The following is a 14,922-nucleotide window of genomic DNA, read 5'->3' on the forward strand; positions in this document are numbered from 1 at the left end:
AAGAGTTAGTAGGCTGAATCTTGTTAGAGTCAGTGGGCTAAAGTTAGTGTTGTCCTGAGGAGAGAGAGTAGGCTGAAGTCTGTTAGAGTTACTGTGCCAAAGCTAGTCTCATCCTGAGGAGTGAGAGGTAAACCTGTGTGAGATAAACCTCTGTGTGAGGTAAACTTCTGTGTGAGAAAGCTCCAGTGTGAAGGATGCTGTGTGTAAAGCTACTATGTATTTGCTTATTTCTGTTATGGAAACCAAGTTCTTGTAAATAGTGCAAACATGTCATTTTACTACAAAGAGAAAGCCTGCTGTGGAGGAGATAACATTGGTTTGTGTGTTTTTGTTATTTTGATCACTTTGGGCTACTGGTGCTGGGTCACGCTGCTGCTGCTAAGTTACTTTGCTGTACATTTATGAGGAGGGTCTTTTGTGAATAAGCCCACTCACCCAACAAGGACCTCCCTCCAATTTTCAGCCTGACAACTGTAGGTATGGGAGTCTCATCCAGTTTTCTGTCTGGCAATTGTAATACAGGACTCTCCTCCAATTTTCAGTCTGGCAATGCTAACTAAAGGTGCAAGAGTCTCTTCCACTTTTCAACTTGACAATCCCAATTAGGTACAGGACCTCCCTCCAATTTTCCGTCGGCAATATTAACTAAATGGCTTTGTCCCCAAAGGAGCCCATCTGTGGTCCATGAGCCCCTCTCCTTCTGCTCTTCCCTCAATAGTGACATACGATTCTTGACATCTTAAAGGTTGAACATCATCTTATACCTGTGGCTCGCATTTCTCCTGCTGCATCAGAAGGAAATCCTCAGCCAGGGCCACTGCCTGGATGCAGGTCTCTGGAACGTGTTCCCTGACCTGGCCCTGGATTTCGGGAGGCAGGACAGCCAGGAGCTGCTCCAAGATCAGCTGCTCTAAGATCTGCTCCTTGGAGCATCTGTCGACTTTGAGCCAATGCTTGCAAAGTTCCTGGAGATGCATGTGAGCCCCTCTCGGGCCCTCGTCCTTCTGGTAGCTGAAATGTCTGAACTGTTGCCGCTTCCTCTCCCTGCTGAAGGTGTCCCTGCGCAAAATGGCCGCCTTGACTTTCCCGTAATCCCTTCTATCCTGGGCCTCCACGCTTCTGATGGCCTCCTTTCCTTCGTCTCCAAGCGCCGGGAGGATTCGGGCCGCCCACTCTTCCTTGGGCCACCGGAAGGCCGTGGCCACTTGCTCAAAAGAGGCCAGGAAGGTTGAGGCATCATCCCACGGGTTGGGCTCTACCTGCAGGGACTGTGGACCATCCCAGCCCAAACCAGGAGACTCCAGTGTCTTCAGGAACTCCTGCCACTGGGTCTCCCACTCTTGAAGGCGCCCTTCACCCGGAGTCTCAGGAAACTGCTTTCCTGAGGCCCGGTGGAGGAATGCTTTAATACTCCCGGCCTGAATGACATGAGGAACCTCTTCAGATCTCATCCTGGGTTCAAGGAGCAGAACTTCCTCCATTTTAATCGTGGTCTCCACTTCCAGTTCAGTCTCTAGTTGCCCCAGTGGAGCTGCAAGTATGCCTGATACTTCTGCCATCCCCTTCTCCATCTTGTACTTGAAAAGTGCAGAGATAAAAACCCTGTCTGGGATGTTGGGGAGGAGGCAATGGGCCTGAGCTACCCAGATTAAAACCTTGATTTGGATGTCATGGGGCAAACTGTCTCAGCTGGAGTCTCACAGGAAAAGGTAGAAAGCCATGAAATCTTCAAGTGATAACCAACAAAGGATTTCTGTGGAAGAAGAAAACAGCAAACTAGAAACCAGTGGTTCGAAGTAATTAAACTAAGTAATCAGTAACTAGTTAAGTAACTAGTTTATTATTTATTTATTTATTTATTTATTACAACATTTCTACCCCGCCCTTCTCAACCTCCAAGGGGGGACTCAGAGCAGCTAACATTTATTTATTTATTTATTTAAAACTTTTATATCCCGATCTTCTCTACCTCCGTGGAGGAACTCAAACCAGCTAACAGCAGACATTCAATGCATGAATACATCTAAAAACATCATAAAATCATAATAAGTTAAAATACAGACTGAATAAATACATTGGCAATAATTCGATGCCGCAATAACATAACAACAATATAAAACCATAAATATACAATAAATTTAAAACAATCGCATTAATTATACAGTTACATAGCCGTTTCCATTATCATAACAATCATATGGTCCAGTTAAGTGTCCAAAGTGCTGTTGTGCCTACTAGATGAAAGCCTGGTTCCAAAACCACAATTTCAATTTTTTCCTAAAGGAAAGGAGGGAGGAAGCCAATCTAATCTCACTGGAGAGTGAATTCCATAAGTGGGGGATCACTACCGAGAAGGCCCTGTCCCCCGTCCCCACCAGGCGCGTTTGCGAAGTCGGTGGTACCTAGAGCAGGGCCTCCCTGGTGGATCTTAAACTATGAGGCGGAACGTAGAGGGAGATACATTCGGACAAGTAAGCTGGGCCAGAGCCGTATAGAGCTTTATAGGCCAAGACCAGCACTTTGTAGTTGCTGGGATGTATAGTTCGCCTACAATCAAACAGCACTAGTTAATTAAGTCAGTTATTCCTTTGGTTCTCCCCATATGATTTTACCAGACTCCCTAGAGTCTCCAATAAAAGCAGAAGCTAAGAATGAAATTCAACAGGGTTGTTAGCATTTGTTATGATAGGCCATCTCCTTCTGCCAGATTAGATTCAACAGGAGAGTTATCTGTCTCAGAGCTACTTCCCCGAAAATAAGACACTGTTTCATATTAATTTTTCCTCAAAAAGACACACCATGGCTTATTTTCAGGAGATGTCTTTTTTAAATTAAGTATGATTCAACAATCTGCATTTATGGGATGATCTCTCTGGGTTCAGTAGCAGACTGCTTGGTGAAGCTTCTCCCCTCTCCCCTGGTGATGGTGTGGGGTGAGAGAGACCCACAGACTGTTGCTGGTCAGTGCTGGGGAGCAGCAGCTTTACTGGTGTTTATGGGGGGTGAGAGAGACCCACAGACTGTTGTTGGTTGGTGCTGGGAGAGAGAGACCCACACTACTGAGTAAAACAGCAGCTACAGCTTTACTTCGTCCCCGAGGACACACAATATCTAAAGCAGTGCGTCCTGCTCCTCACTTCACCGAGGAGACTTTTACTTTCACTTTCTATGCTTCCCTCTATGCCTCAGTTTGCAGCACACACAGATCAACTGGGACCTGACGGGGGAGCCAACCTTGTATGCTGCATAGCCATGCTTATCACTATGTCTTATTTTCAGGGTATGGCCACAGGGAAAGCGGCCGCTTCACCATCCACTTGTGACATCGAGTCCTTGATGGAGTACTTCCTCATTCCTATGCACGCTGCTGGAAGGTTTTATGGTATCATAAATTAATTAAATTAGTCTCCCCACATAAAGTGGTACCTAAATTTCCTACTTGACAGATGCAACTGTCTTTCGGGCTGCATAGGTCAACAGCAAGCTAGACTATTAATGGTCAAGAGCTTACTCCGACCCGGGCTGGCTTCGAACTCATGATCTCTCAGTTAGTAGTGATTTAATGCAGTTGGTTACTAACTAGCTGCGCCACAGCCCGGTCCTCAGTACCTATGTCTCAGTACTTTGGACATTAAAACCCAGAATGGATTCACCATTCGCTTGACTCCATTTTCAGTACTCAAAAGAGGGATTCATCACTTGGGTGCACCATTGTGCACCCAAAATGGAAGCCTCTGCCACACTTTAGACCAGAGCTTTCCAAACATTTCGTGTTGGTGACATACTTTTTAGACATGCATCATTTCACGACAAAGTAATTCGGTTTTTCTAGACCAACCCCTTATAAGACACACACATAAACTGTAATAACAAAATGTTTGAGGGCACATCTCATGAAAACCTTTAATTTGTATACAGTATTTAAAAATATATTATTTGTAAGGTAATAAAGTATATCTCCAAGACCTTTTTCATTTCTCATTGCATTTACGTGACACACCAACAAATGACACACTGTTTGAAAAGCTCTGTCTTAGACAAATCCCATGAAGCTCTGACTAAAGTCGAGAGCGGATTTCACCATTCCCTACTGACACAGAAGCCATATTTCATGTCTCCTCTCAGCCTTCTCTTCTTCAGGCTAAACAATTAAAAGAGCGCTCCCCATTCTCTCTCCATTCCCAATAAGTGAAAAAGGCAAGACAAAGAGGAGGGGGGAGGAAAGGGGAAAAAGGGCAAGACCGGAAATGGAAGGAGAAGCGTCCTTCCTCCTTCCCTCTGTGATCTCCACACTCCTCTTCCACATCCGGGCATTTCCTGCTGGGCCGCTCTAGCCCCGAAGGCATTGCCTTGCCTTAACCTTTTGAGTCCCTGTTGTTAGTATTCTCGGTGTCTAACACTGTGTTGGGCGGGTAACAGTAGGAGACTCCGTATTATCTGACAGTTTCGTTTATCCGATATTCTGCCGGCCCGTTTATGTCTGATGAGCGAGACTCTACTGTATGTACTTGCTTACTTGCTTTGGATAGCACAGGGAAAGGTTAGCACTTCTTTTGCTGTCTGTGACCCTGTTGAGTTCCCCTCACTTTCTGTCCCCGTGATAATTGAATTTTGAAAAAAAATGCTGTATTGTGGAAACAAGAATTGGGGATAAAGCGTCAGTGGAGACACTTTTCCTCATGGTGATAACTCTTCCAGGAGTGGATTTTCCTTCCTAGGGATAGACTTCTTTCACTTTCTGTTGTCTCACTCCTGTTTTTAACTAGGAGTAGTTTGTTAGTAGGGTGTTTGTAATTTGGAGATTGTCTGTCTTTCATTTTGTTGCATCTTGCACTTCTCTTCTGACAGCATTCAAGGTAGCTGGAGCTTAGTCAAATAATGAACTCCTCAAAACCTGTGTTGACCTATCCCCTTCTCTGAGTAGAGTGGAGAAAAGTAAGAGCTTAGTCCATTTGGGCAGAACTTGTTATGGAATCTTGTAGTTTTACAAGGCCTTGATCAACTAACAACAATAAGAACCGACCATGGAACAACCACTGGTTCAAGATTGGGAAAGGCATACGGCAGGGTTGTATCCTCTCACCCAACCTATTCAACTTGTATGCAGAACACATCATGCGATGTGCCGGGCTTGACAAATGCAAGGCTGGGGTGAAAATTGCTGGAAGAAATATTAACAGTCTTAGATATGCAGATACCACTTTGATGGCCGAAAGCAAGGAGGAGCTGAGGAGCCTTCTAACCAAGGTGAAAGAAGAAAGTGCAAAAGGTGGGTTGCAGCTTAACATAAAAAAATAATCAAGATTCTGGCAACCGGACTGTTTGATAACTGGCAAAAAGAGAGAGAAAACGTGGAGGCAGTGACTGACTTCGTATTTCTAGGTGCAAAGATTACTGCAGCCAGGAAAACAGAAAACATTTACTTCTTGGGAGGAGACCAATGACCAATCTCGATACAATAGTGAAGAACAGAGACATCACACTGGCAATGAAGATCCACATAGTTAAAGCAATGGTATTCCCCGTAGTAACCTACAGATGTGAGAGCTGGACCATAAGGAAGGCTGGGCGAAGGAAGAGAGGTGCTTTTGAACTGTGGTGCTGGAGGAAAGTTCTGAGAGTGCCTTGGACCGCGAGAAGATCCAACCATTCCATACTTCAGGAAATAAAGCCCGACTGCTCACTGAAGGATATTAGAGGCAAAGATGAAGTACTTTGGCCACATCATGAGAAGAAAGGAAAGCTTAGAGAAGTCAATGATGCTGGGGAAAATGGAAGGAAAAAGTAAGAGGGGCTGACCAAGGGCAAGATGGATGGATGGTATCCTTGAAGTGACTGGCTTGACTCTGAAGGAGCTGGGGGTGGACATGGCCGACAGGGAGCTCTGGCGTGGGCTGGTCCATGCAGTCACAAAGAGTCGGAAGCGACTGAACAAATAAACACCAACGAAAAGGTCTTGAGCCTTCCTTGCCAAAGAGTGCTAGTGCCTCTCCAAACTACAACTCCCATGATTCCCTAGCTTTGGGTGTACCTGCACCTCAAGTCGCAATGAGTAGCTGTCACCATAGCCCGCAGTTCTGGATTTGGCAGGGAAATAGTATGGCTTGGCAACATCCCCTGGCAGGAAACCTCTTGCAGGCTATTTGCAACATCCAGATTCACCACTGAACATAAAAGCTCTCTGCAGAGACGTCTTTGTGCTTTGTTCCCCTTTTCATTAGCACTACCCATTGTTTCTCTTTCTCTTTGTCAACTCACCTGACAGCTTTGGCGCACACAATGATCCCTGCTGGGAAAAAGACACTCCTTTTGGTGTAAAGGGAGAGAAGTTCCGGAAACGGAAAGGAGGAGCTTGGGGTTTTTCTAAAGGTTCCATGTGCTGTCAAACAAATTCCTCTCTAGGAATGGCACACTTGTCACTTTAACCCTTACAGATGCACCGAGCTGGAAGAGACCACAAGGGCCGTCCCAGTTCAATCCCATTCCCTTGTGCATGAACGCACAATCCATGCATAAGCTGGAGAAAAATAAAATATATATTTCCCAGATTTAAATTATCCTTCCCTTCCCTTTATTTTTGGAAAGTACTTTTGCTTAAGTGTTTGTGAAGCTATATTTACTTTCACTTGCATCATCACTCAAGTAAGAGGGTATTTTTCAGCTATTGGGAATCTGAAAGACAGTAGTGATTTAATGATGAGAGCAGAGGGTTCAAATCCCAGCTCAGGCATGGAAACCCACAGGATAACCCTGGGCAAATCACTCTCTCTCAGCCTCAAAGGGAGGCGAAGGCAAAGTTGTTTGAATCCCACATATCATGGATCGGAACCAAACTTGGCACACAGACCCATGACAGGCCCCTTCTGCAATCCACATTATCTGATTTGAACTGGATTATATGGCAGTGTAAACTCATATACTCATTACAATGGTAGGTAAATACAGTAACTTACACTGCCTTGAGCTCCTTGGAGAAAAAGCAAAATATTAACAAAACACATGGCACAGAAATTGTGACCGGGAAATTGTATGCTATGAATTCCTAGAGTTGTAGTTTTACAAGGCCTTGAGCCAGAATGCCAAAGGGTCCTGGAATCTCATCAAATGAGAAAACACAGGATTCCATTGCATTGAGCCATGGCAGCGAAAGTGATATCAATCTGCATTCATTCCACAAGTGTTGATGCATTGTAAAAAGCACAGTAAAGCTCTCCAAAACAAAGCTGCTGTTTCCCATTTTCAGGGGAAAAGAGATTGCTTCAAAGAAAATGGGATTGATCCTTCTCCTCTCTGCAAAAGGGATTGGGGGACCTGCACCCCAATCAAAATCACAGCCTTCTAGCTTTTAGCCGGTATGGTGGCCTTCATGATGTACCTTCAAGACTGTATACAAAACCTAGACTATGTCTATGTCTGTATATGTTGTATGTCAAAATTGGCACTGAATGTTTGCCATATATGTGTACACTGTGATCCGCCCTGAGTCTCCTGCGGGGTAAGAAGGCCGGAATATAAAAGCTGTAAATAAATAAATAATAAACTTCGGGTTGGGGCCAAGGGACACAGTCAAAGGTGCCATGCCAGCCCAAGCAAATATTTGTAATTATTAAGCTATTAATAATTTGTGGATATTTTTTTTATCCAACAAGAAACTCACAAAACTTTGCAGATTGTTCCCCCTGATCAAGGTTTATATGCAATCTTTGATTCATAGGTTCACAACATGAGAAAAATCACAATGGATTTCCCATTCAATGAAAACATCTCCCCATAGGTCCAAATGTAACCATGGATAATCCTCGCTGTCATGAATGAAACCATGAAAAAGAAAATAAGATCTCATCAGTCATTTCTATCATCTTGTATTGTACATGTCAGCTTTCCCCATAAGCAGAACAATATAGTGTAGTTATATTAAGTTCAGAAAGAAGGTAAAATCATGGTTGTGGGACCAGGCCTTTGGGCAATCAGGTTAAAGGACAATGGATAATATTTGACTATGACTTGGAAGTGGATTTGGATAAGTGAAGCGGAGTAATCATTAGTATATGGCCAGACTGGCAATAGCTAAATGGATTGTAAGTATACTGTTTAATTTTTATTTTAATGTTCATGGTTTTAATTGTTATTTTTGCTATTGTATTTTATGAAGTGGCATTGAATTGTTGCCAATTGTAAGCCGCCCTGAGTCCCCCTAGGGATTGAGAAGGGCGGGGTAAAAATGTTCGAAATAAATAAAAAATAAAATTTGACTATCTCATATCTAAAATGCTTACTTGACTTCTGAATTATACCCTGCCTTTTCCCCCTGAGGGGATTCAAGGTGGCTAACAGACACACATTTGACCCATTCAAAACAAAGTGAACACAAAATTTTAAAAAAACCACATTAAAATTAGGATAATCAGTTACAATATAATAAACACAACTGAAATGTATTTTAAAACATGCAATCCCCCCCCCCCATTCCACCCACAACTTCCCCAGCAACGTGCCCCTTATCCTTCTCCAAATGCCTCCCTGAAAAAAAGTCTGATACCCCTTAAAATTTCATCCCTGCTCCCCACTACCCTAACCCAAGCACGCCCAGTGTCCTGACCAGCAGCCCATTTGCCCCAGGTTATTGTGGTAACTTTGTTGCACAAAGAAAGGAAACGCTCAGAGGTAAAACACTCAGAAGGGCAAATAATGGGTTTGGATGGCTCCTCTGTAGTGCTGCATGTGACTTCCCTTTCTAAGGTTTAAGCCCCCTCTAGACTACCATATAATATCCACATGATGTGCTCCAGTTCAAAGCAGATCATCTTGATTTTATATGGCAGTGTAGAAGGGGCAGTGTAGAAGGGACTCAGAGCCTCTATGGGTCACGTCAAAGCCTTGCGGGGACCGCATCCGGACCCTGGCCACATGTTGTGTTGGCTTGACCAAAACTAACAACAAAAATGTAATGCAAATATAGGTATCTATCCAGTCCATATTTGAGTAAAATATAAACTAAAAAGTCAAAGCATATTCATATTTAAGTCAAAACATCTTGTTATCGCTTGGTCAATCCATGGTTCTAAAGTACTTCCAAAAGTAAAGTTCTGGTGGTTAAAATTTCAGAACTCTAACAAAACTCTCAAAATTTAATTATAAATGGCAGTTCCTAATTGGTTCTATCATAAAAATCACCAATAATGAAATAATTATTAAATTTTGAAAGTTTTGTTAGAGTTCTGAAATTTTCACCACCAGAACTTTACTTTTGGAAGTACTTTAGAACCATATAGAACCATGGATTGCCCGGGCCTAGTGTGCACATACACACACACACACACATATATACACACAAACACACATATATATGGCTGGAGTTACAGTTAAGAAATTGGTTGTTAACCTTTCCTATGCTATCCAAAGCTTACATGCATGTGTGTATGTGTGTGCACACACACACACATATATGCAAATATATACACACACACATATGGCTGGAGTTAAACTTAAGAAATGGGCTGTTAAACCTTTCTTATGCAATCCAAAGCTTGCATGCATGTGTGTGTGTGCACACAGACAAACACATTCACACACATATATAGCTGGAGTTACAGTTATGAAATGGGCTGTTAACCCTTCCCTATGCTATCCAAAGCTTGCTATTATATATAAAATATACATATATGGCTGGGGTTACACATAAGAAATGTCCCTGTTCTGACTTACATACACATTCAACTTAAGAACAAACCTACAGAGCCTATCTTGTTCGTAACTTGAGGACTGCCTGTATCGATATGATCTGTTAAATCTCTTTTGAAGCAATACTGAATATATCCTAAAAAAAAATGAAAGCCAATATTAATATCTAACTAGTAAGAACTAAGCCAGCCAAAAAACCATAGAATCATAGAACCAAAGAGTTGGAAGAGACCTCATGGGCCATCCAGTCCAACCCCATTCTGCCAAGAAGCAGGAATATTGCATTCAAATCACCCCTGACAGATGGCCATCCAGCCTCTGTTTAAAAGCTTCCAAAGAAGGAGCCTCCACCACACTCTGGGGCAGAGAGTTCCACTGCTGAACAGCTCTCACAGTCAGGAAGTTCTTCCTCATGTTTAGATGGAATATCTTCTCGTGTAGTTTGAAGCCATTGTTCCGCGTCCTAGTCTGCAAGGAAGCAGAAAACAAGCTTGCTCCCTCCTCCCTGTGGCTTCCTCTCACATATTTATACATGGCTATCATATCCCCTCTCAGCCTTCTCTTCTTCAGACGAAACATGCCCAGCTCCTTTAGCCGCTCCTCATAGGGCTTGTTCTCCAGACCTTTTATCATTTTAGTCGCCCTCCTCTGGACACATTCCAGCTTGTCAATATCTCTCTTGAATTGTGGTGCCCAGAATTGGACACAATATTCCAGGTGTGGTCTAACCAAAGCAGAATAGAGGGGTAGCATGACTTCCCTAGATCTAGACACTATGCTCCTATTGATGCAGGCCAAAATCCCATTGGCTTTTTTTGCCGCCACATCACATTGTTTGCTCATGTTTAACTTGTTGTCCACGAGGACTCCAAGATCTTTTTCACACGTACTGCTCTCGAGCCAGGCATTGTCCCCCATTCTGTATCTTTGCTTTTCGTTTTTCCTGCCAAAGTGGAGTATCTTGCATTTGTCACTGTTGAACTTCATTTTGTTAAATTTGGCCCATCTCTCTAATCTGTCAAGATCGTTTTGAAACTACCTCTGAGGATGCTTGCCATAGATGCAGGCGAAACGTCAGGAGAAAAATTGCCTCCAGAACATGGCCATATAGCCCGGAAAAACCTACAACAACCCATAGGCAATATTGTTCTTTACCTGTTCCATATTGGAGTGACATCTAAGCCAGCTAAAGAGACAAGGGGAGCATTTATCCTCCTGTCATCCATGCAGTTGCAATATCATAACCAAAATATCAAAATCCTAGGCAAGTATGGATGCCTATATTGAAATCATGTATTTGTTAAGGCCCCAAAGGAAGAATATATTTACCTATGCAGTGTATATGCAATGCACCTGCTTACAATGTAAATATACCTGCATTGGTGTCTAACTCTGTTCCTCCAGACACTACAGGCCTAAGCCTGGATCTCAACAGAGGCTGGATGGCCATCTGTCAGGGGTGATTTGAATGCAATATTCCTGCTTCTTGGCAGAATGGGGTTGGACTGGATGGCCCATGAGGTCTCTTCCAACTCTTATGATTGTATGATTCAGTCAAGGCCTGGGTCTCAATCAAGGGGAGCTCTTTGCCCTCAACACTCACCTGTCAACAGCAGCAAGGCGACTTCCGCCTTGACGCCTCCCTCCTAGAACAGAATTGAAAGAGTCGAGCCAGGGAGTTTGACGTCCCAGAGCGCTCTGCAGGAAGCGGAGGAGCGGACCACTTCCTGTTCCGGCTCCACTCATAGTCCTCCAATGACGTCACACGGTTGGAGTGTTACTTGGGCAGCCATGTAAAGGGCGTGGCCTAGCGTTGAGTGGGCGTGGCCAAGCCAAGGAAGGATGGAAGAGAGCCTTGCAGAACTGCAAACCAGAGGATCCCATGTGCTTTGAGCCCTGGCATTTAAAAGTGGTGTCAAACCGCATTCATTCTACGGTGTAGATCAGCCAGGGGTGTTTTGGACTTTCACAATTCCTAGCAACCTTTATTGGGGAGGGATGACTTCCCCATTTTGGTTTGTTGTTGTCTTGCACCTGTTTCCTTCTCAAATGGAGGGAAAGCCTGAGAACAAACCTGCAAGTATGTGAGGATTATCAACCCTTGACGCCAATGGAAGCTTTTCACCCATTCTGTGCTGTTCTCTGGCTTCTCTTCAATGTAGATTCTCTAATGTGCAGCAAGGCCTCCTCTTGTGAGTAAAGCTCTCTCCACATTAGGACTGGAAGGTGCAATACATGGTTTGTCCTGCGTGTGAGTTCTTTGGTGTGACATAAAGCTACCACAGGTGGAGTATCCCTTATAATAATTTATTCTGGAGCATTGCAGTGCACCCAAATACCTGGGAGTCACTCTGGACCATGCTCTGACCTACAAGAAGCACTGCCTGAATATCAAGCGAAAAGTGGGCGCTAGAAACAATATCATACGAAAGCTGACTGGCACAACCTGGGGATCACAACCAGATACAGTGAAGACATCTGCCCTTGCTCTATCCTACTCTGCTGCTGGGTATGCATGCCCAGTGTGGAATACATCTCACCACACTAAAACAGTGGATGTGGCTCTTAATGAGACATGCCACATTTTCACGGGGTGTCTGTGCCCTACACCACTGGAGAAATTACACTGTCTAACCGGTATTACACCACCTGACATCCGCCGAGAAGTAGCAGCCAATAGTGAAAGGACCAAGGCAGAGACATCTCCAGCTCATCCCTTGTTTGGGTATCAGCCAGCACGTCAACGACTTAAATCTAGAAATAGTTTTCTAAGATCTACAGAGACACTCGCTGGAACACCTCAGCAAGCGAGAGTCCAAAAGTGGCAGGCTCAAACCCAGGGCCTCAATCAATGGCTGATACCAAATGAGAGACTCCCCCCTGGGCACACAGAAAACTGGGCGACTTGGAAGGCGCTGAACAGACTGTGCTCTTGAGCCCGAGCACAGCCGGGAGCCCCGCCTTCACCTTGGTGTGAGCCGCAGCGGAGAGTTCCACAGTTCCTGAGGGCCAAGTTTGGGACCAACAGATGAAATGTGCCCCAGCAGCCAGCTCAAAACCAGGAATGCCTGCAGCTTTCTTTTGCTTTCCCCTTCTCCTTACATTGTATCATTCCCCTAATAAAGCACTTGAAACTTGCAACATTTAATCTTTCCGCTTGATACTTTTGTATCTTTTCCTGCCTCAGACTAATTCAACAATAAAATAACCCTTTTTCCAGGCTCTGGAGAGCCGTGAGCCTGCTGGGGGGCGCCCACTGGCCCCCCTGGACCCCGGATCTGCGTTCGGAAAAATCGCGGATACGGAAACCGCCATTTTGGACCCCAGTAACCACTAAAACAGTAAAATGGCAGATCGCCGCCGTTCAAATTTTATATTTTTCTGCTATTAATTTTAAGACTAACTGCCATCTCGTTTTCCTCATTTTGGACTCCTGCGCTCGGGGAATAATCGTTTTGTTTAAAGTATTATTATTTGACAGAAATCAGCTGTTTGTCAATTTGGCCGGGTTCTTCCAAGACAGCCCATTTCTCCTCAGTGCTGCTCGCTCCCTGCCTGGATCCAGCAACCGGGGACCCACTGCGGCCACCCACAGGAGACCCCGGGAAGGCAGCCAGGCGTGGGTCCTGGTCTCTGACCTAGGAGACATAGTTTTCCAAAGGACAAACAAGGACTCTGCCCCACCATTGCAACCCGGAAATCCTCCTTGGACTCTTTTTGCCCTCTCCTATTGACTTTCTGCTCCACGTCCCGGACTGTTTCCAGCCATATCTTTGGACATGAACTTTCAGACCAGGCTTGCCCTGAAGGGCAGGCAGCCTCCGTTTCCGCGCGCCTTCATCGAGGGACCATGAAATTCCTGTTCTTCTTAATGAAGATCAAATAATTTTTAATAAACTTTACTTGGGGTGGGGATGGGATTGCCATATGGAATATATGAAATGTATGTAATGAAATATCATATATAATGTACTGTGTTTCCCCTTCCCGCCTTTCCCTTTGACCCTTGCCCCACAAAGATGTGACCTGGGGATTACTGTCGTGAGGAGGAACTCCTTTGTCCTCCCGAAACTCTCCTTAATTGTTCCATTTGCATGGCCGTACTGTTGACCCCCCCGACCCTAGCCATCGGAGCAGACCAGCGAGGGGAGGGGGTCAGCAGAAACTCGGAAACAAAGACTGATTTAATCAACCAGGTATTGTTGATCCCCCTTTGAGGTCCGATATCGAAAAAGCCTTTTCATATTTCCTCCCAAATCCCATCAACAGACCAGGAAACTCATTGTCCCCCTATCTGACACCCCGCCAAGTGAGGACAAAGCCTCACATTCCAGCTAGCAGATGCCCTTAAGGATGTCATTTCCTCAGTCTTTGTCAGGCTTCGTCCCGCCTCCTAGCTGACGATTGGTCCATCTTCCGAGGCGCTAGGAAGGTGCTGATTGGCCTCCCAGAGGCGGCGGAGCCCGCTGATTGGACCAGAGGCGGGGCGTGCCGCCAAGCCTCCTCCCAGCTGTTCCGCGGCCAGCCAATCAGGACGAAGCCGGCCGGCAGAGGGCGGGCGGGAATTTTGAAACTGTTTCCCTTTGTCTGAACCTTATAAAAATGCTTGGAAATTCTGTAAAATTATGCTTGCAGTGGAATGATTCCTGCAATGCATCTGATCTCAGCTGAATCACAAATAAACCTCGGTTGCTGAAAAACGTCTTCCACTTTGATGAGGCATTATTATTTGTAATATTTTTGCTCTTTGGATTGGCTCTCGCTGGCCTCACCAAGGTTCCAGGGCCCTTTTGAGCGGCCCTCAGGGATCTCCTCCCACGGGAGACCCCACTAAAAGCAGCTCGATAACATTCTGGCACCACGAGATGCAGAGCCAACCTTCAGAAATGGGGCTACAAAGTGGAATCCACGACATGCAAGTGTGGAGAAGAGCAAACCACTGACCACCTACTACAATGCAACCTGAGCCCTGCTACATACACAATGGAGGACCTTCTCGCAGCAACAGCAGAGGCACTCCAAGTGACCAGATACTGGTCAAAGGACATTCAATCAACTACCAAGCTTGCAAACTTTGTGTTTTGTTTGTCTGTAAAAAATACAATGCAACTGTTTGGTCTGCCCCTGACACGATAAATAAATAAATAAAATATTTATGTATTTATTTAATTACTACATTTATATGCCACCCTTTTCACCCTGAAGGGGACTTAGAGCAGCGTACAAGTTATAATTGTTTCT

At 44.7% G+C, this 14,922-nt stretch overlaps 1 protein-coding gene across 1 annotated transcript in view; it reads right to left on the reverse strand.

Moving 5' to 3' along the window:
- Positions 1–11,391, reverse strand: part of LOC132766104 (zinc finger protein 850-like) — a 56,239-nt gene extending 44,848 nt beyond the window's left edge. Inside the window, exons 1-2 of the mRNA XM_067463928.1 lie at positions 11,285–11,391; positions 765–1,753 (exon numbers count right to left, since the gene is read on the reverse strand). Coding sequence (XP_067320029.1) covers positions 765–1,571 — 807 coding nt within the window. The 5' untranslated portion in view covers positions 1,572–1,753; positions 11,285–11,391. The remainder of the gene's footprint in view (positions 1–764; positions 1,754–11,284) is intronic.
- Between the last annotated feature and the right edge of the window lie 3,531 nt (positions 11,392–14,922).

Source organism: Anolis sagrei, chromosome 2, assembly GCF_037176765.1.
Source record: "Anolis sagrei isolate rAnoSag1 chromosome 2, rAnoSag1.mat, whole genome shotgun sequence".
Lineage (NCBI taxonomy): Eukaryota > Metazoa > Chordata > Lepidosauria > Squamata > Dactyloidae > Anolis > Anolis sagrei.